The 21539-nt window shown below is 35.9% G+C and overlaps 3 protein-coding genes and 1 long non-coding RNA gene across 7 annotated transcripts; 2 read left to right on the forward strand and 2 right to left on the reverse strand.

Moving 5' to 3' along the window:
• Positions 1-90: 90 nt before the first annotated feature.
• Positions 91-4195, forward strand: Mob2 (MOB kinase activator 2). 2 transcript variants are annotated; one of them, XR_010732841.1, is made up of 7 exons: positions 91-231; positions 902-1065; positions 1115-1211; positions 1263-1387; positions 1442-1656; positions 1968-2165; positions 2320-4195. XR_010732841.1 is itself a non-coding variant. In XM_066290656.1 (7 exons), the coding sequence occupies exons 1-7, from the start codon at positions 215-217 to the stop codon at positions 2337-2339; spliced, it is 747 nt and encodes a 248-aa protein (XP_066146753.1). In that variant the 5' UTR covers positions 91-214; the 3' UTR covers positions 2340-4195. The 2 variants fall into 2 exon arrangements, 1 of the variants encoding a protein (XP_066146753.1); XM_066290656.1 differs by having other exon boundaries at positions 1968-2076.
• On the reverse strand, positions 4098-6559 carry LOC136343720 (cytochrome P450 4C1-like). 3 transcript variants are annotated; one of them, XM_066290621.1, is made up of 7 exons: positions 6233-6559; positions 5840-5949; positions 5696-5786; positions 5348-5545; positions 4927-5297; positions 4430-4850; positions 4098-4372 (listed from the first exon to the last, which is right to left on the reverse strand). In XM_066290621.1, exons 1-7 carry the CDS (start codon positions 6396-6398, stop codon positions 4218-4220), a joined length of 1512 nt encoding a protein of 503 aa, XP_066146718.1. In that variant the 5' UTR covers positions 6399-6559; the 3' UTR covers positions 4098-4217. The 3 variants fall into 3 exon arrangements, with proteins under 3 accessions (XP_066146718.1, XP_066146719.1, XP_066146720.1); XM_066290622.1 differs by having other exon boundaries at positions 5840-5935; positions 6233-6342; XM_066290623.1 differs by lacking the exon at positions 5840-5949 and having other exon boundaries at positions 6233-6333.
• Positions 6560-11574: 5015 nt separating this feature from the next.
• Positions 11575-18943, reverse strand: LOC136343742 (uncharacterized). The gene is made up of 3 exons (XR_010732842.1): positions 16975-18943; positions 14304-16893; positions 11575-12049 (listed from the first exon to the last, which is right to left on the reverse strand). It is a non-coding gene; the product is annotated as an uncharacterized lncRNA (long non-coding RNA).
• Positions 18671-21021, forward strand: LOC136343732 (venom allergen 5-like). The gene is made up of 7 exons (XM_066290648.1): positions 18671-18810; positions 18902-19007; positions 19308-19472; positions 19527-19617; positions 19670-19820; positions 20069-20247; positions 20521-21021. The coding sequence occupies exons 1-7, from the start codon at positions 18686-18688 to the stop codon at positions 20643-20645; spliced, it is 942 nt and encodes a 313-aa protein (XP_066146745.1). The 5' UTR covers positions 18671-18685; the 3' UTR covers positions 20646-21021.
• The last annotated feature ends 518 nt before the right edge of the window (positions 21022-21539 follow it).

Genomic DNA, 21539 nt, shown 5'->3' on the forward strand with positions numbered 1-21539 from the left:
CAATTCTAGATCTCACTGTTTTCTGTACTAGTCCTTGAAAAATTTATTCCTGTGATGCAAGTGTCAGTAGTTTAGATTAGTCAGATCTATCAGCTGAGTGAAATCCTGTAAAAAGCGATTTTCACGGTCAAAGAAGAGGATTTTTCCTGAATCTAACCAGTTCTCACTAAAATCCGCCAAACTGGATCGCATACCTGATTATCTACGTGATACCATGGATTGGTTCATAGGGTAAGTTAGTTCAAGATCAGAATTTATCATTGTGTTAACAATGGGTTTATGTCTGACTCAATAAGATCTCTATTTGAGGTAAAATAGCTTCATCAAGCTTTTCCACTATGAAAGTTTTAGGGGGTATAATTGGCTATGTTTATTGAATTAATTCCAATGAAAGCTTTCAATAAAACACATCAAGTGACACCTTGCTTTAGTTTAATCTCTAAACTCAATATTGGCCCTGTTTGTTAAAATCCAATTAGGCCTTACAATGAAACGTAATTTCCTCTGGAAGAATCTTAGAATTTAAGCCAAAATTGTACCAGTTTATTGGAAAATCTGATCCAATTAACCCATACACTATGCATTTCAATAACAACCAGCCTTGTTAATTTTATGAGGCTTCTCCTTTGGCCTTTAATTAACTTCAATTTTATCTGACAAGTCCGACCTACACTCTCACAAGGCAGGTCCAGCAATTAGAGCAATGTGGCTTACTAAAGTGATAAATAATAAATCAGAGATTGATAATTCTAAAGTGCTTGTTTTGGATGAATACTCACTTACTGCTTGTTTCTGCAGGTAAAAAAAAATTATGTACTATTTGCGGAAGTACTCTTCTGTCAGCTGAAACAATCAGTTCAATTTTTTTAACTTACATCACTTTATTTGTCCATATTAACAGAAAGACTAGACGCAAAGAGAAAGAAGGGGCAGAGTCTTCCTCTAATGACACTAAGTTATACCTTGAAAGTAAAGTGTTGGAAAGAAAGTTGCCTGAAATGGACATGAAGATTCTAGTAGATCTCCCAGGTGGTTTGGACTACAATGAATGGCTCGCTTCTCACAGTAAGTTAAATTATGTTTCAAGCATTTGAAGTCAATTTTTGTATTGTAGCAATGGCTCTATTTGACCATGTAAACTTAGTTTATGGAGCAGTTAGTGAATTTTGTACAGCAACAACTTGTCCTGACATGACAGGGCCCGGGCAGAGGTATTTTCAGTTGTATAAAGTAATCCATTATATATAATCCTGAGCTTTTAGAACGTACTTATGGTTTGATGAAAAAGGGAAGAAAACCAAAGTTGCAGCTCCGCAATATATTGACTATGTTATGACCTTTATACAAAAAACTATAAGCGATGAGAATATTTTTCCTACAAAATATGGTTAGTTTATTGAAATTTTTCCCAAAATAACATACGAATTTTTTATGTTTCCAGCTAATGAATTTCCTGTGTCTTTCGAATCAATTATAAGAAAAATTGTACGACTGTTGTATCATGTGGTGGCGCATCTTTACGCCACTCATTTCAGGGAGGTGGTGTTGCTGGGACTTCACACGCATCTTAACCAAACGTTCACACATCTCATGGCTTTGCACCATCGATTTTCACTTATCGATCCCAAAGAAACAGATATCTTAGAAGACTTAGAGGTAAGTGTGCGTGACCTTGGTTGTATTAAAAAATTGGTGCGTTGGGTCTGGGGTCAAGTATGGATGGCAGATAAGGGATAACGGAATGTTTGCTGGTTTTCTCACTTAGTGGGAGGATTAGATTGGATTGCCTTATTGTGCGATCTCGACTTTTATACGAGCCTTCTCGTTGCCTTTGTGTACGCATTTCGTCTCGGAAATATGAAAATCGAAAGATGGAAGCACACTCAATGGTCCAGTCAATTTATTTTTAATGCTAACATACGTTTCTCAATGATATCATAATTTTATGGACTACCATACTTCTTTAGGTGGCACTGGGGCTAAATCAAGATTCGTCTGAAGCGGCGAATAATAACGAAAAAAAGGAAGTCGCCGAGAAAAGTGAGGAGAGTAGAACCCAACCCATGGAAGATACTTGTAAGTTGATTTGATAGATATTTCGTAGTGGCAGATGTTGTGCAACAGTTGGATGTTGGTGCCTGAATTGATCTGCTTTTTCGGTACATGTAAGTCCTGACACTAATTAGAATTTTTAGTTTGTTTAGTTTAATTAATTTTGCGAATGAATGCAGGAGCAAATAACTATAGTGTGCATGTTAGTTGTTAACAGTGAAAGAAAAGTTTTCACTTTGCATACTGATCCTATGATTTTGTTTTTAGGTGGCGACAATAAATCCTAGCTAAATGTGTAAATTAAGAAAAATAAAAATCAAGTTGTAACGTTAATTTTATGTGATTTAAGTGAGAAACCTAACTACAGTTAATTTATGTTGTAGATAGCGGATGTGATTGTAGAAGACACGATAGTGACTGAATTATTTTTCTAGTGCAACGTTATTTATTTTTATTACCTATTTTTTTTTTAACCAAAAAAAGCTTTGTGTTACGTTGTTTTAAAACTTCATCCCCGTCACCTCTACATTTTCAGTGTTAAATACGCTTCAAAACAGTTGATTTCTTTGTTTTCAGCCACAGAGAGTGATGTTGAAAATAGATCTTGCAAGTAGGTTGTATGCCGGTTGATGAGTAACCGTAGTACTTAAAGCGTTGTAAATAATGTTATTCCTAAAAAATCTTTACTTTAAGGGGGAGGTCAAATGTAACCAAGTGATATGTGTTCGATAACACGAACGGTTTTATAAATGAAAAACAAGCCTTATCTGAGGGTTTTATCTATGCATGGCTTTGCTTTATAGACTCCTATAGTTCTTTCAACAATAAAATAATTGTTTTAGGCTTGAACCGCCAATTGCACCGCCTTATCTTAGTTTGGCTTGCTTAGACAACAGTGTCAAAATTGTCAAGTAAAGCCCGGTTTAGATCGCAAGTGCATAACGGTGCAAATGGTGGCGAGTTCAATCTCCACGTTGTGACTGAAAGGATGTAAAATCTCGAATATTTTCCTTGAGTTTTTCTAGAATTTGTTATAAAAGAGAATTGAAACTAGCGTTAAAACAACTATGGGCTTCCACATACCACTTCGTCACCCTGCTACATGGGGACACTCGGTCTCTGTAGAACGCCTTTTACTTAAATCCGTTGATTTTATACTATCAAGTTGCCTTTATCAAATGTATATTTAACGTAAAACTGTCTAGTTTCATTAAGCAGCATTTATAGAAGCCGCAAAAGAAGGTTTCATTCACCATTCTGTCACTTATTTCAACTCGCCCCTAATCCCGTTCCACACGAATAGCGATTAAGTAGCGCGATAAATCACTGATACAAGCAACCGAGTGACGCTACTCTTCGACCAAGTTGTTTGCAGAAGCCCAAAAAGTTATGGAATTTATTTGTTTGAGAGCGACCTAAAATAGGTAGAAATTTGGTCATTATTTATCATATCTATGGGCAGGTACAGCCCCTGCACTACGATCCCTCACGTGTATGATTATTAAAAAACACCTTGCACTTAAGAATAAGTGTACCTAATGGGACGATAGTAATTTTAAGTTTAAGATTATAATAGGCTCTTTCTTGAATTTCAGAAATTGCGGAGTCAAAGCGATTTGCCTTAAAAAATCTATGCCGTAAATTGTTGCGAAATAAGGAGCTTACGGTAAAAATACTGTGTATCTCACATTTTTTTTACATTCCTTATATCTATAAAATACACATGGTACCTACGGATGAGTTTTGATAATTCGGTCTATGCTGTTATTTATGCTTCTTCAATGAAATCAATGACACATAAATGGGCTTCTTCAGCCGTCCCAAAATATTGAAAAAATAATTTATTTTTGATAATCTTTGCCCTTTTCTTGAAAGAACAGATAGTTAAACACCTCTCACCTAATATCTCCCCATCGTTTCCCAATGATTACAAGAATTATTAAGGGACTTGTTCCCGTCACATTGTGATCCTGCGACGCATTTTCGAGTCTTTTCAGTAAACTTGTTCCTCAGAAAACTAATTAATAAAAGCAGAATGTATATACTTATTTTTAGTTTGTTATATTTAGGAGATATGTAAACGCTATTAGGTTATAGCATTTGTTGAACAAAATGGTTGAAATAAATCATGACATGTTAAACATCTTTGTGTTTCATTAACCGCCTCAGAGCGACTCGAATTTGATTTTCAAATCTCCTTCAAATCTCAGAATAAGGTCTATTTGGAGGTGAATATCAGTCTCTGGATGTGCCACCAGTCGGAATTTCCTTAAAATTCCACATATAACGGATTTAATCTCTAGCATCGCAAACTTTTGACCTGAAACTTCCGCTTGTGCATATAATTGTAGCCACAGCAGATAACTAGTAATATTACCTATGCAGTTTCTAGGCCCGGCACTAAAAGGCAAATATGCGAACGGATGCCTTTTTACAGCATTTTCTGGCAAGAATCTATCCGGATCAAACTTCAGGGGATTTTCATAGATATCAGGGTTTCTATGGAGATCAAAAATGTGCAGATACAGCACAGAACCCCTTGGAATTTTGTAGCCTGTATGGGTGACAAAATCCTGACTTGCTATCCTAGATATAAAGGGAACACTGGGATACAGGCGGAGGGTTTCTTTAATAACTCTCTCAGTATAAGGCAAGTCTTGCAGTTCTTGGAACGAAAGATTTTTGTTGTCAGGACCCAAAGTTGATAAGATTTCTTTACGGACTTCTTCCTGGACGTCTGGGTATTGAGAAAGACAGTGCAGAAGGAATACCAGGGCTGCTGAAGTGGTATCGTGGCCCTATGAAGCGAGTGAGTTTAGGAAAAATGGCAACAAGTGTTAATGTGTAAGACAAGTGGTGTAAAAATAAACTTACTTCAAACATGAAGGTATCCACTTCCTCCCTAATGCCCTCGTAGTCAATGGAGCCTTCGGTGATTTTTTTGTGTAGTAGCAAATCCAACATCCTCATGATTTTCCTGCCAGAATACGTAGTGGCTATCAGTTTTTCGTCGTTTTGATTCAAGAGATTTTTCTCCCTCTCTCGCATCACCGTGTAGGTGAACTCGTGCAACTTATTAATTGTTGATTTTTCCTTTTTGGCATCACTGCTGTACGAGTAAATCATCGAAAACAACTTCCAGGGCTGTCTAATGCGATTCACTACAAAATCCCCCATTTTATAAATGTTTTCCCTGTAGATTTTCACTGCCTCATCCTTAACATTACTCACTCCTAGCGAGGTTTCTGAAAAATGCATTCAGACTCGATTCTTTATAAATTATTAATTATTTTACCAATTATTGACTGCAGTGTTAGATGCGTAATTAAGGGCAGAATGTTAACACCTTCGTTTGAGGGATTTTCAGCATTGAAAGCCTCAACTTGCTTTGTAAAGTTGTTAGTTTCCTCATTGAATATGCTCAAGAATTTCTGCAGGACGTTGAAGTGGAACGCTTGAGTCAGCACTTTTCTTCTGCTGTGCCACTTCGTGCCTGTGGGGGCAGCCGAAATTTGAAATATAAATAGAAGTTGAACCGCTGAGTGCAAAAGGGGAAAAGTATTTTTCTAATCTAAAGTTTTGTCGCTAAATCTTACCTCTGTTAAATTTAGCATGAAAATAGCAAATTTCCGTCGTTGCATACCTGTACTTGTTAGCAATCCTTGACCAAGCCACCCTTCCAGAAATTTATACACCAAGCTCTTTTTCATGTGCTTCTTCTGGGACAAGATGATCTAAAATTGTAGAAATTTGTTGGTTGGTAAGTGTATTAAGCCCGCTAAGTTACCTCTAAATCGTGCGGGTTTAGGAAATTAATTGTGGTAATGAAAGGGGTTGTTATCCGGTAAATAGATCCATATTCCTTGGCAAAGCTGCGTAAAGTCTGGAAAATTTCACCTAAAGTAGATATTAAATGATAATTAAAAATAAATTGTATTCGTGTCCCATAATAATGCTGCAATGAGGCGCAGGTAATAATTATCAATTGATGTGTTACCTTATCAATTGGGGCAATTAGTTATATATTATGTGCATTTTGACGAAACCGAAAACTTGGAGGGAAAAAGGGCAAATAGCAGAGTCTTACGAACATTTTAATATTGTGAAATGAAATAATAATAGCGATCAGACAACCTCTAAGGAAGACTTAACCCGAAAAAAAATCTTAGAATCTACTCACCTGTACTTTGCTTGTTTAGTACTACATCCAAATTTTCCAGAAACCAGTGCCCCGGTGGGGCTGGAATTTTAGCCACAATCCTCCTATATCTGTATCTCCTGAAAATTAAATAAACTAACGCTAGAAGAATTGCGTAGAACGGCAAATGCAATAAATCCAACAACATAGTAGCGGGGAACCGAATACAAATGGCCTTGCGGTCTGCTTAAACAAGAAGACATGAAGTTGTAGGCGACATCAATTATCTATTGACAATACACTGCTCGTTTGGGAATTTAAGTATCTGATACTGTACCAATCGAAGCTGTATTCTTCATTGATATTTACGTAATTAGGAACTATGCATTTGATAAATCATTAAGGAAATTTGGGTTTAGTTGTGTGGAAGACACACTAAAGGTCACATCACCGAGGGCCGACTTCAGATAAAACATTCCAAATTGAAATGTTAATATGTAGCATAAATTGCTAAAGGTCTTATGGATGAATTCAATGCTTTGGCAGTGCTGTTTGTGTAGCTGCAAACAATCGATAGTTGGCAAATACGCGGAAAGATACGCGTTTTAATGCGTAATAACTAAAATGCTAAAACAAAAATAAAAAATCCAACAGTTCCGAAGATAAAAGCTGTAAAAACATTTTTTTTGCGGCTTACTGCTTTTGTGCGGATTTTTTTTAAATTAAACTTATCGTTTAATACGGATATGAATTTTTTTTTTTTTTTTTTAATTAAATATTCCCAAGCGACGTCAGAATCTTTAATCGAAAGACAGAAATCGAACATATTACATTTTAAACATGCACGTCTGCAACCTTTGCATATAAAACACTTGATTTGCGTCCCAGAGAGGAGCCAAGCGTTTTGTAATAATTGTTGCAAACAAGGTTATAAATAACGAATAATGATAGTTTTTGATGTTATTATCAGCAGACCTCTTACTGAGAACAAAGCCTGTTTATTGTAAGTCGATAAACAATGAAAGTCTGATGACCAAACATGGATTAGGTCACAGTGCGGTCATCTTTTATGCTTGGTTTGGATTTCGGAGTTGAAAACTGAAGTCCTAGTATCTCCAATATCCGGAACTTATATAGAAACATCATCTTTAAAGCAAGTGAAACTTGACTGAACTCGCCAGTATGCGGCTAAGAAGTCTCTCCATCAACTTTACAGGATTCGTCATTGTTCTGGCCTCGGTTGTTAGTGGCTTTATATGAACATCAATATGAAATTTTTAGGACTGTGCTCATTTATATTGGATAGCGGCATGATTTAATAACATTTTTGTTTATACTAGGTGCTCAGTTTTCGCTGGGCAGCATAAAGTTACACTTTTTCAAATAACGACCCGTAGTTTTTTCACGCCTTTTGATGCAGCCTTAATTTAAAAGAAAAATACTTAAAAATGTTTTTAATTGATTGCTGCATTGCCATATTAGAGCAATTTCTTTAAAAATTCGATATCAGACACACAAAATGGTGTTTTTTGAAATTTTTAAATTTGTTTTTGTAAATTGGTAAATGAAAGTCCGAGGTACTTAAAAATTTATTTTTTTTTAATTTACCATGCTATTTTTGTATGTGGGGGCTAATTTAAAAATTTTTCAAATTACTGAAATTCATTTTTTTCAACGGTACCCACGACTTTTTTTAAGAGTTCTTAAAGCAGTTTTTAATTATCTATTGATTTGCAATAATATCTTTTTATCTAACATATACAGTTTTGGAAATATTCATAAAAAAAGTAAAGAACAACAAAAAAACAACAAAGACAAAAAAAAATTAATTTAATACGTGATCGAAATTTTGCTCATTTTGTTGTAGGTAAGTCTCAAGTTTTCTTCGCAAAGATTTTGTAACTTCTCTGGTGTCACATCACAAAAGGCGGTTTTTACTCTGTTTTTATTGTCTCTTGTGTGGTAGGATCTTGAAATACATTGCGTGACATAGAAAAGGGACCACCCCGTAAAAATGGATTTATTTAAACAATTTTTGGTATGCATGTTTTTATGCGAGAACACAAAAACGATTAAAATTTCAGCTATATTTATCAATGGATTTACGAGTTATCGAGAATTTAAGTTTTTTTTAATTAAAAAAAAATGCACTAAAATATGAACAATATGACTGCAAAATATCATTTATTGGTGTATATTGTGCCTAGAAAGTGCTCTAAGATTAATCAAATATACCTAGGTGCAGAATGCAGCGTAATTTTCATCAATTAATCGACTTTGAGAGAGGCTGAATGGTGGGTCAACGAGAAGCTGGTCGGTCATTTACGGAAATCGCCACTAGATTCAACCGTAATGCAAACACTATAGTAAAATGTTGTCAGGCATGGTTCCAAGAAGAGCAAACAGGCTGAAGGAGAGGTACTGGACGATCCCGAAGAACTACAGAATGCCAAGATCGCCCCCTTCAAATTATGGCCCTAAGAGATAGGTTCGTCTCGTTCAGGATGCTGGAAGATCAGTAGCTTTCTGAGTATGGAAGGGCGATTGGGATTCGAACCATTTATCGCTGGATAAGAAGTTTCGGACTGATTTCCTCCTGTCTCCATCTTGTGTTACTCCTCACCTTAAATCATCGTCAACATCGACTGCAGTGGTGCAGAGAACGTATTTATTAGAATCTGGAATGGGATATTATCGAGTTTAATGAGGAATCCGAATTCTGTTCGGGTATCCATGATGGTCGGTCAAGAGTAAGGAGACGGGGTGAAAGACGGGATTCTTAGTTTACAATACAGAGGCATGTCCATCAGACTTCTGGAGTAATGGTGTGAGTCACTATTGCGTATGGTAGTAGGTCAACTTTACTTTTCATTACAGGTAGTATGATTGCCCAACGATGCATCTACCAACTCCTAGAACCTCATCTAGTGCCTTATCTGAAAACTCGTGTTAATCCACTTTTCTAGCAAGACAATGCACGACCACGTGTGGATGGAGTACCTATGAACTTCTTTCAAAGAAACGCAATCAATTTTCTACTTTGGCCACTTCGATCCCCAAACCTCTCGCCGATTGAACATGTATGGGATATTGTAGGAAGAAGGTTTCATAATATACTCCATTCCCCACAAACCCTAGCGGCGCTATGTCATGTTGTCCAGTTAGCTGGAATGAGATCCCCCAAGAGAACATCAATTACCTCATTAGGTCCATGCCTACGCGTATACAGGAATATGTAATGACGCCGCGGAGAACTAACAAATTATTCATTTTTTTTTTTAGTTTTTAACAATTAAATTTTTGCACTTTTTTAATGAAAAGTTTGTTTTAGTGTAAGAAATGTGCATACTAAAAATTATTTAAATAAAACCATTTTTACGGGCTGTTCTCCTTTCTATGTCACGCAGTATACGTGATTTTTTATGAAGCCCCATAGAAATCCATGGCAGTGAGATCTGGAGATCTCGCCGGCCATGATACAGGACTGCCTCGATCGATCCATCGAACAAGAAATTGTTAGTTTGAATAATTACGTACATTTCTAGCATAATGACGGGGAAAATCATCCTGCTGATGCGACATGGTGGTCTTATGTTTCCCGGAACAATTCGTAGTAACTATGGCAAAGAATTATTCAAAATTTCCAAATATCTCTTGCTATTTAAATGAACATCAAAGAAGTAAAGACCTACGATAAAATCATCCACAATTCCTCCCCATGCATTAACCATCCATCTATGCTGATGATTCACGACTCGTTAAATATGAGGATTTACATTATCATAATAATGGAAATTACGACGATTCATTCGGCCATTACTATAGAATGTACTTTTATCGGTAAATAAAATAGTCGATTAAAGCCTGTGCTTTACGTTGAGCTTATTTAACATCCATTCACATAAAGCTCTTCTAGAGTAAAAATCCCCTATAGCAACTTTTGTGCAGTTCAGGTTAGTTCGGGTTAGTTCGGATATGGATGTAGATGATATTTATAGCTTTTTAGTACTCTTACTAAAGTAGCACTAATTTTACCAAGTGCTTTGCTAATTTGATTGGGTCTTTGATTTGGATTTTCAACTGCAGCTTGCAATACCACAAATCTTGGTTTTTCTCTTCTGACAGTTTTTCTTTGAACAGGCGGTTCATACTGTATCTTGTTTGTTCGAATCGAACCAACAATTTCTGTAATGCACGGACACTTGGAGGATGGTGATCAGGATCTCTTTGTTTATAAACACAAGAAGCTAAAACCATTTTTTTCACATTCACCCAAAATAAACACCATTACCACTAATACGTTTAACCGATAATTCATTTTAGTTTAAAGCTAACGGGAGGTAATATGACTACTACTTAAAATAAGTAAATTATGCATTTGTTAAATAAAAGCAAAACCTGCTAGCATAAATTTCTTAAATTCTAATAATGCCTGTTGCGGTTTTATTGAAGTTTTATAAATATCCCCATAAATGTAACTGGTAGATAAAAAGATGTTATTGTAAATTGATAGAGATTTAAAAACTACATTAGAAAAAGTTGAAAAAATCATGGGTAACATTTAAGAAAAATGAGTTTCAGCAAATTAAAAAAAATGAAAATTAACGCTCTCATACAAAAATAGTATGGAAAATAAAAAAAAAATGTTTTAAAGTTTTAAGTACCTCGGACTTTCATTTCCTGCTTTGGAAAAACAAATTTCAAAATTTCAAAAAACACTATTTTATGATTATTTCTCTGTGATGCTGAATTTTTAAAGAAATTGGATTAATATGGCAACGCCGCAATCAATTACAAATTTTTTAATGTATTTTTGTTCTAAATTAAGGCTTCATCAAATGGCGAAAAAACTATGGTTTTCTATTAAAAAAAATGTCTCTATATTGTCTAGTGAAAACTGAACATTGTGTATAAACAAAAACATCATTAAATCATGCAGCTTTCCAATACAAATGAGTACGGTACTAAACATTTTACATTGATGTTTATACAAAGATACCAGGAACCGAGGCCGGAGTAATGACGAACTTTGTATATTCTTCAATGCACTGTTAAAGATACCTGTGAGTCAAGCCTTAAAAACGCGCTTTTTTCCTTTTCTGACTGATACTTTTAAGAGAAATTTTGCAATATGACAACGTAGGACACGCGTTGATACTCATCGTTATGTAGTTTCCAGCCTTAAAAAATATCAAACAAACGAGGAGTGTGGTGTTGCCGTTTTGTGGAGTTTAGTATTTTGAAGGATAATTAGGATTTTCTTGAGAAATCGTGAAAATATGACAAATATTTTGTTATCTGCCAATATCGACAGTTTAAATCATAAAAAATGCTGTCTGACATCCAATTAGAGTAATAAGCATTACCTTAAAGTATTTACCATTTTTCTGAGAATTTCCAAAAGGGCAGGAGGTATCACTGTAACCTCTTTTTGAATTCTAAGCGTCGATTCCTCGGGACCCCGAAAGGTAAAACGCATATTATGACTCGATGAGCCCTACTACCTTGCTCTCGGAGGGTAGCTCTCTTTCTTTGAGTTCCCGAGATATGGACCAGCTTTACTATCGAAATGTTTTAAATATTTCATGGCGAACTTACTTCATTCATGATAGTTTTCTCAACATCTCCGAAAACCCACTCGGAGCATCTGACCGTATCAGTGTGATGGAATATATTTTCCTTGCAAGTTCCATTATAGGAATTCCAGACCTTCTGATTTATGGCAAGCCGGTCACAGAGATCGGCCTTAAATCCGCTAACTTGGTCGCTGTTTTCGTTCTGCGGGATGCTTCACCCCATCCAGCGAACACCATACAAGCTGTTCCTCGAATCGTCGAATTTCGGCATAAAGTATTTGTGCTGGAAAGGTCGGTTTCGTCTTGAAATATACAAGGTGTTTCAAAACATGTGTCGGAAAACGAAGGGCGTGATTCTTTGGTTCGCTATAAGAAAAAAAGTTCTCATTAATGCAAGTCCGCAAACGAACCGTTTTTGAGATAAAAGGTGTCAAAAAAATATGTTTTTCAGTTTTTTCGACGATATCTCAGGAATCGTTTGAGATACATAATTCAGATTTTTCACTTTTATTATCATTAATATTAGCTGCGCTTTGAGCGCTACTTCAATTTTTTTTTCATATGCTAGAAGCGGAGATTTTAGGGTCGCGTGAGATTTTTTTGCCCCTGATTTTTATGCCGCTTGGAAAATTAGCATTTTAGAATCGCAAAAATGATCGAAAATGGCCTCTTTCTGTGGTAATGCAGGCCTCCTACCTACGTCATAGCGACTAACGTACCCGTTTGACAATACCCGGAGTGTCGTGGATCGTATTGCAGAATACAATAATGCGATTCCTCAGTTCTTCAACAGTATTAACTGGTGTAGTGTAAACTAAGCTTTTTAGATCTGGAGACCGAGGAGGCCGAGCCTGTGATCCAATTTTTGTGATTCTAAAATGTTAATTTTCCCAACGGTGTAGAATTTAGGGTTAAAAAAATCTCCGCCTCTGGCATATAGAAAAAACTGCAGTAGCGCTCAAAATGTAACTAATATTAATGATAATAGGTGTACAAAAATCTAAATTCTGTATCTCAAACAATTTCTGAGATATCGTAAAAAAACTGAAAAAAACACTATTTTTTGACACCTTATATCTCGAAAACGTGTGTTTTCGAATCCATGTTAATACGAACTTTTTTCTTATAACAAGCCAAAAAATTATGTCGTTTATTTTCCGACACAAATTTCGAAATATATCGTGTACAGGATGTACCATTTAAGTCTGTGATTGAAAATTATTCAAAAACGGTACGTTGTATGAAAAGAAATTTCAAATAAAAGTGCCCCGGTAAAGAGAGGGACGTGTCACGAAGATAGTGATTTTTGGACAAAACGCCGTTTTAAGGTCATTTCAATGGCTATTTTTTTTCCAAATGGCAATCCCGTATTTTTTTACAGATCCTTGTAGACCTTCAAAAAATGAATATCTATTATTTTAAAAATTTTTTAGGAGACATTTTGCTGAGAAGTTATCCTTGATTTTTATTTAATTTTTTAGATAATCAATATTATTGCGTTTTTTTTTATCTAGAAAAGTATTGCAATGCTTATTCTGTTTAAAACTCATAACAATCCTTCTTTGCTTGGCCAATTGCAAAAATTGAGTCGGTTTTCAAAATCAGATCCATGGAGTTCCTGATGTAAAGAAATGTAGTAAAGATGGATTTATTCACCTTTAAAATTCTTTGGACCGTTGTCTTTGATATTCTTGAGTCAGCGGCAATTTCCGGACAACTTACATGGGGATAGAAGGCAACAGCTGCCAGAATTGCAATTTGATTGCCTTCACGTGTTGCACTTCGGGAGCGATTGCGTTTTTTTTGTTTCTTTGAAATTTTTAATGACACTGTTGAAAGTCGTCCAACAGGAGACTCGTTCATCCGGAAATCTTTCAGCATAAAGTTCTACTATCCGACCAACATTTCTTCCAGTCTCTTCATAAATAAAAATAATTTCAAACTTTTCATCCAAAGTGTAGCGATCCGTTTCAATTATTCAATTTTGACATGAAAATAATAATTTTTGAGTAATTTCACACAAAACAATTAGATTGATTGTTGAAAACAGAATATCGATTTCCTGTAGACTTTGTTATAAGAGAGACTCTAACAAGAGCAAATTTAAGAAAACAATTTTTTTTTAATTAAACAAAAAGATTGTTATGAGTTTTAAACAGAACATACATGGCAAAACTTTTCTATGAAAAAAATGTAATTATTCCGACTATCTCAAAAAATTGGACCAAAATCAAGGATAACTCCGCAGTAAAATGTCTAATAAACATTTTTTTCAAATAAAAGATATTTATTTTTTAAAAGTCTATAGGGATCTGTAAAAAAAATACGGGGTTGCCATTAAAAAAACATTGTCCTTGAAATGACCTTAAAATGACGTTTTGGCTAAAAGTCACTATCTTCATGACATGTCTCCCCCTTTACTGGACAATTTTTATTTGAAACTTTTTTTCATACAACGTACCGTTTTTGAGTAACCTCCAAACACTGCTTTAAATAGGACACCCTGTATGTGGAATTTTAGGGAATTACTTACCTACCTGTATCAGTAGGGAAGGCTTCTGGCGAAGAGTATTGACAGCATGACCAAGGCACACAGGAAAAATTACATGATAATTTGGTATCTCTCATCTTCCCTAGCTCCGCCGCTCTATCACTGTCGTCGAAATCTATAAGCTGGGGCTATGGATTTCGAAATCCTGGGGCTTTTTTGCTTGTCGTGCATTGAAATTTAAATCATAATTGAGTTCTTAAACGCGCCATTCCACCACAATTCGCCTTTGTGACTATTATTGCAGGGTTTTTGAACTTTAAGTGGAAAGTAAACTGCAATATGGAAAATTTCGCCCCCGGCTCTAATCATTAATACCGCCCAGAATGATTTGAAACATAATAGAGTACAATTTGGTGAAAGAGCAGGCAGCTGCGTACTTTTTCGTTTTAGAAACCTTGAAATGAGCCATGGGTACGTTTGAGTCGAGTTGATTATTCGTTTTTGATATTAAAAGCCAGGAAAAACGTAAAAACCATGTTTCTTAAACAGTGGAAAATAAAACCTTTATTTAGAATACCCTATACAGGGTGAGTTTTTTTTAGTGTGTCATGTAAATATCTCTGAAGTTATCCGTTTTGGGAAAAAGAAGTTTTGAATAAAAAAGGAGTCGCACGAAGGGTGAAAGCTTTTGGCATTATGATTGTTTCGGTTCAAGGTCTCCTTCGGGTTCTAATCAAGATCAACTTTTTTTTTCAAATGGAAAATCCACATTTTTTTACAGATTATGATTTATTGATGAAAATAAATATGTTTTTACCTGAAATATTTTTTCATTCACAATTGATAGTTTTGGAACAAATCGACATTTTTGAAGAACTTCTCTTTCAAAGAAAAATGGTTGTATCAATACATTCAACAGAAATAATGAAAAAAAAGCATTATTTTAAAACAATTCAATCAAATAAATGTTCAAACTAATGTCCTTCTACAAAAAATGATGTTTATCATCGAATTCTTAAGATAACATGATGGGTTTTGTTAGTATTGAACGGGTAGTTTTAATCCGATTTTACACCGTTCAAAATGGTACCACGGTATTTGTCGATTTATCCGGCGATTCAAAGCATCATGGTTCACACCATTGCAGAGAGGATTGAAATTGTCACCGTCCATTTCAAAAACAATTAAATAGCCCGAAAAACTGCAAGAATTTTTAATGGAAGGTATTCCGGTAGGAATCTGAGTCATCAGTAGGTGAAGAAATTAATATCTAAATTTATTGCGACAGGATCCATTGCAAAAAAAAACATAAAAGGTGACACAGTTTTACCAACGACACTGCACAGATTGCAATTTTGGGATATATTGAACTAGATCATGTAAATCAAGAAAAGTTTATTTTAAGCCCCCGAGAATTAGAAGCAACTTCGTGTATTCCACATGGTAGCATTCAGAGGATTGTGGAAAAGCACACTTTCCATCCCTATAACATGCATTTCATCCATGAGTTCAAAGAAGATGATCTAGATAGTCGTATAGAATTTTATGAGATGTTGAGTGAAAGCATTTTGACCAATCTTAATTTTTTATATTCTACATGTTTCTCTGATGAATGTACATTCTTACTGAATAGTTTCGTCAATAGACATAATTGCAAATATTGGAGTGATGTGAATCCTACAATTATGAGAGAACAGCATTCACGGTATCCAAAAAAATTGAATGTATGAACTGAGAAATCGTATTGTTGGATCTTTATTTCTACCCGATAACTTGAAGGGTAAATTTTACTTCAATTTACTTCAATACTTCATGTACTAACACATTGTGGATATCCTTGAAAACGACGATCAGATCCTAGAGCACGATGTATTTTTGCAACCGGATGCCGCCTCGTCACACTATGAAGTTTCTGTACGTAACACTTTGGATCAACATTTTCCCGAACGCTGAATTGGTAGAAGAGTTTTCACTGAATGGCCCCCGGGATCGCCTGACTTAACGCCAATGGATATTTTCTTATCGGGTCGTTTAAAAGCTGTTGTTTATAAAACGAAATCTATCTCTTTAGAAGATTTTCGCCATCAAATGGTGATAGCATGTGGTGAAATATTTCCTGAAATGCTGCACAACGTTCGGAAAGAGGTTAAACAAGGACCTTGTTGTATGGAGGTAAATGAGTCGCAATTTAAGCATTTAAAAACATTATTTAAAAAAGATTTTTTTTTAAATAAATTTTTACCGACATTTTAAAACTTTTTTTTACAATATTTAAAGGCGGAGTAAAAAATTTCAGTATGCTCGTAAAGAGAATTGAAATATCTTTGATTCGATGCGCCGCTTGACGCCCGGTGCGATTAAAGATTCTTGCAGGGGTCGCCGCTCCCCTTAGAGGGATGACTAAATCTACGAATTTATGATCTAAAAATGTCCCCATTAAGAGTCAAATTGACGTGTTTCAGAGTTTCCCGAAGAAAAAAATTCCATTCAAGACATTTGAGATGGACTGTTTTAAATAGGCCATCCTGTATATCTCTAACCTAGAAATTGAATTTTTTTCTTACCAAACCAATTCCCTTCACCTACGCAAACCGCAATTGAATGATTTAGTCATTGCTCTTCTCTCACACAATTATCTGTGAATTAACCACATAGTGTAATACGCAAATCAAGGTTACGCCAAAGCGATTAAATAACTAATTAAATACAACACTTACCACAAGTATCTTTCAGAAAATCCATCACGTTACGGTTCCCGTTACGAACTTCGCAGTGACTTCCCTCATTGAGCAAATATTAAACAATTTTTTTATTACTGCAAAATACATTTTTTAGGTATGAGCACATTGCCAGCACAAGAGCATTAACAAGTAATCACTAGTTCTTTGCCTACCGCAATTGCTGCGACCTTATCAATATTTACTGAATTAATTTGTTGTATTGTGAGCAAGTGTGCTCGGAAAAAGTTTGACTGCCAATCAAAAGCTGGAGAAATGAGCTGGTTAGACCCCGAAAGTGCGATGGGTAATGGTTCATGCGATTTGATCCAGGGGCGAGGTCTTGGAGTATTGGAAAGGCATTTTTGAGACCTTCATTTTACAGCGCCAAAAATCGATACTAATGTGACCCCATATCTTAGGAACCAACATAAATCTTGCAACTCTATTTGCACGTGATTGCGGAGCGCATCGGGCCGATTGATTTGAGCAATTTTTTGAAGGGAATTACTTTTTGAGTTCGCAAGATATCGGAATTTAAAGCTTTAAATCTGGTAGAAAGTGGGTACCCTTCATTTGAATTTTTTAAGGAAAATTTCGGAATTTTCGAAGAGTTTTTGTCCGTTATGTGACCCTGGATAACTTAATCGAAGTGGAGCCTGGAGCCTGAGAAGAGCTTTTTTGGGGAGATTAATGTGACCTCATATCTCAGAGACCAAAATAAATCCCGCAACTCCATTTATCTAGGATCATTGCGCTATATTTTATGGCAATTGCTCCGTGAGTTCTCGAGATATCAGAGTCTCAAGCGGGCGCAAGAGCTCCCCCCTTTGGGGTGTCCATTGATTTCTCCACAATCATTATAAAACTAACTGCTTCACCCACACAAATGGTTCTTTCCTGGTAATTCCATGCCCCAAACCAATTACTAAACAAAAAGATAAATAGTTCTGCTCGGACATTGATGTGCTTTACCCTGCAATTATCGTTATTATTCGTAATTCTGTTTAATTTGTCTTTCAATTAAGTGCAGTGGCTGGGATTGATATCGGAGAGATTAATTTGCGTACGAGGGTCTATTATTCTCATTAACAGTGAAGATTATTGTTATTTTAAGGCGGTCAATGGATACACGACTTTGAGGCCCTGGAAACTTGTACTACATGGGAACGTAGGGGGCAATTTCCCCAGGTTCGCTGGGGTTGTACACAGCCAACAGTTGATATATTGCGCTCTCTCCCTCTTCATTGATTTAAACCCTTTCCAGGATCAGCTTTCTAGGGGTCTATTGGTGGTTATTCAGGCTTCCTCATAGATGGCGTTTGCAGGAACTTAATCCTGTGGGAATAATGCTGTGGTCCCAGTTACATATTTTATGTTAATTCACCTGATTTATCGTTCAGAATTCAGTGAAATTGGGTTAAACTTCAATAAAAATTCGCTATTATTACTGTGATACAGAGCTATAGAAAAATAGGGCGATATGATTATTTGCTGATTCCTTAATAAATAAATCTAAATATGTGCGTGATATATTGTTGAACGGTTCACATACAATTAGGGTCCGAAAAGCACGATAAATTCGCATTGACAATTTATAAACAATTTCCCACAATCAACACAATAATTTAAAAAGTATACAGTAATTTATTTACGGGTATTAGATTTCAGTAATTATTGAAAACAAACGATTTTCCCATTATGCTATCAAATGCACGATTCTTTTAACGATCAAATTGCGAAAGATCAAGAAAATTATTATTTGCCGTCACTTCTTTTGCTTAATCGGCTGTTTTTCATTTATCTAAACATTTTTAGCTCGTTCAAGAACATTAGGTACTTATACGTGCTAACCATGATGGTGTGTAAGTTATTGTTTTAGCCCGTTCCCAGCGATGGACCGATTAACATTACTTCTTTGTTTCAGCTTCTTCATTACAATTATTGCTGGTGCGCAAAATAATTATTGCCAATTGCCGTGTAATATCGGCCACAAGAGTATATTGCATACTGTATGCAATAGATCACAATTGGTAAGTTTTTGTCTTATTTTAAAGAGCATCAGAAGTCAACTTCCCTTTTCGCTCAAACAATCCGGTCAACGGACAACTTTTCGGCCGCTGCAGCAGCGAAGCACGTAAACAAAGCAAACATAGCACATTCCATATCAAAACTTCCATGAGTCACCCCTAAATTTAGGCAACTCACAATATATTTGCTCCTAGGGTTTGTTTGAAGGAGCGCCATGTTGCCCGCATGGCTACGTTTGCCTCGGAACGGGTGGTTCGGATATTAACGAAACAACCAAAAACTATTTTCTTTTTTTGTTGCAGAAATGTGGGCCAGGTTCAAAATGCGGACCTGACTTTTCAGAAATCACATTCAATGATGACGACAGACAGTACATTTTGGATATTCATAATTACCTGAGGAACAAAGTCGCTCTCGGATATGAGAAAAGGGGGTTGCAACCCATGGCGGCCAACATGAGGATATTGGTACCGTAATGCTTATTTTCATTCGTCAACTAAATTCGTCACTATACATTTCAGAATTACAATAAGGAACTTGAATTCATCGCTCAGTGCTGGGCTAATGCCTGCAATGGAAACCCCCTCAGTCACGACCACTGTCGACGAACTGGTAAAATTCACTCCTAAAGCTAATCACACAATCAAGCCACCAGCTATTACAGATGCATACGCTCATGTGGGACAAAATCTGGGTTACGTAAAAAGCACAAATCCTAAGATAAACAAAGTGAAGGCGATCAAGAATCTGTCTTGGCTTTGGTACGATGAGGTCGACATTTATGACAGGACATGGATAAATGACACTCAAAACAGGCAAGACATTGTTTTAATGGCGAATTCATAGTCTGAGTTTATTCGCCTGAAGGCCCGGATTCTTCTGCTCAAAAGTGCATGCTGAGCTGACCGCTGATTGGTCAGGCAGAAGCTTAGCTTGTTTAGTTACGTTGAAGTTAGACTCGGTGTGCTGGAATATAAAATGGGGATGAATTTTTATGTTCTTGTTTTCTTGTTAATAGCTTATTGGCTCGTTACCGGTGCTGCAAATTTGCTCAATTTTTCAGAGGTTCCGACTACGTTGTTGGCCACTACACGCAGCTTATTTGGGCCAACAGTGCTGAAATTGGCTGCGCCATGAGCTATTACACCAACACGGTTTCAAGTCGAATTTGGCATCAAATTATTTTGGTTTGTAATTATGGACCTGGGGGAAATTACCTGGGCCGCCCCGTTTATGTGATCGGTAATTTAACATACTTTCCTATCTAACTCGTGGCTTATTATTTAAGGTACAGCTCTGTAATTAAATTTCGTTCAGTTGTACGATGCGGAGTAATCTGTTTGGGATATAGTCAAAGGGTCGTAGGAAACAAACTACTTGCATTTTCAAAGCACTTAAGGAAATTGCTTTTTACACATGTCTTTCTTTTGGGGGAGTTGTTTCTAAAATTCGGACCATTCGGCCGCGTGTTTTACCGCTTCTGGACAAAAATATATTACCCTAAGTCCGTTTCAGGCAAGCCTGCTTCGAGATGTCCGCAAGATCTCCGAAGGAACTCGTATTATAAAGGACTTTGCGGTGAAGCGGCCAAGGTGAAGGATGTTGCAAACTACACTTTCAAAGCGTTTCAGCTCGAGTAGGCTCTATTGGAATTATATGAGGTCTAGTTATAATAAGATAGTGTTAAACAATATATATATATATATATATATACATATATGCATTTTATGTGTTAATTTGATAGGAAATCGTCTGAAAATTCCAAAAAGTTGAGGTTTTTTGGAGGAGAATATTTAAAGTTGTATGATGTGGTTTCGTAGAAAATATCCTGTTAGCATTATCTTTCGAAAATATGTTACGAAATCTTATTAGTAAATGTACAATAACAACATGATAACAGGTACATGGAAGAATACATTCGTCGTTTAATCAAGAAAATAACGACGAGGATTTCCTATTGAGTATTTCTTGTAGAAAATTCTTATTGGATATACAATAATAATGAGATAACAGATACATAGACATTTCATTCGCCGTTTAATCAAGAAACTAGCGGTTAGCATTACCTCTCGAGAATCTCTGCCGAAATTTTGTTATTAGATATGGACCAACAACAAGATAACAGATACATGAAAATTTCACTCGCCATTTAAACGAGAAAATACCGTTTATTACGCTTTCACTGGCGTGTATTACACATTATGCGAAGGGATTACTGTTCCTGTGTCCTTCCCAAAATGACGAAGGACAAGAGTTTTCTAACAACGTTCAAAATCTGATCATTTGCACTGCATAAAAATGAGTGGTCGTTTAAGAAAATAAAAGCAATCAAGATAAAAGTGGTCCAGAACAAGCAGTGCTCTTATAAGCAGAAACGTTAAAGCGAACGTGTTGAAAGTGGACACGCAAAACTGTTTTCCAATCATTATTATTTCTCACTTGGGAAACATTGGCCAACCCCATTGTTTACCTGAATGTAAATGTGCCCCTTTCCGAGGGCGAGGAACATTAAAAATGTTCAATAAACAGTCGGC

The sequence above is a fragment of the Euwallacea fornicatus genome, chromosome 15 (genome assembly GCF_040115645.1).
Source record: "Euwallacea fornicatus isolate EFF26 chromosome 15, ASM4011564v1, whole genome shotgun sequence".
Classification (NCBI taxonomy): domain Eukaryota; kingdom Metazoa; phylum Arthropoda; class Insecta; order Coleoptera; family Curculionidae; genus Euwallacea; species Euwallacea fornicatus.

Coding starts and splice junctions, on each gene's coding strand:
- LOC136343732 (XM_066290648.1), top strand. CDS start 18,686: ATGCACGATTCTTTTAACGATCAAATTGCGAAAGATCAAGAAAATTAT. Junction 18,811..18,901: donor AGCTCGTTCAAGAACATTAG/GTACTTATACGT, acceptor TCTTTGTTTCAG/CTTCTTCATTACAATTATTG. Junction 19,618..19,669: donor CGACCACTGTCGACGAACTG/GTAAAATTCACT, acceptor CAGCTATTACAG/ATGCATACGCTCATGTGGGA.
- LOC136343720 (XM_066290621.1), bottom strand. CDS start 6,398: ATGTTGTTGGATTTATTGCATTTGCCGTTCTACGCAATTCTTCTAGCG. Junction 5,787..5,839: donor TAAACCCGCACGATTTAGAG/GTAACTTAGCGG, acceptor CTACAATTTTAG/ATCATCTTGTCCCAGAAGAA. Junction 4,373..4,429: donor CGGGCCTAGAAACTGCATAG/GTAATATTACTA, acceptor CGGAAGTTTCAG/GTCAAAAGTTTGCGATGCTA.
- Mob2 (XM_066290656.1), top strand. Junction 1,212..1,262: donor ATGACAGGGCCCGGGCAGAG/GTATTTTCAGTT, acceptor CTGAGCTTTTAG/AACGTACTTATGGTTTGATG. Junction 1,657..1,967: donor ATATCTTAGAAGACTTAGAG/GTAAGTGTGCGT, acceptor ATACTTCTTTAG/GTGGCACTGGGGCTAAATCA.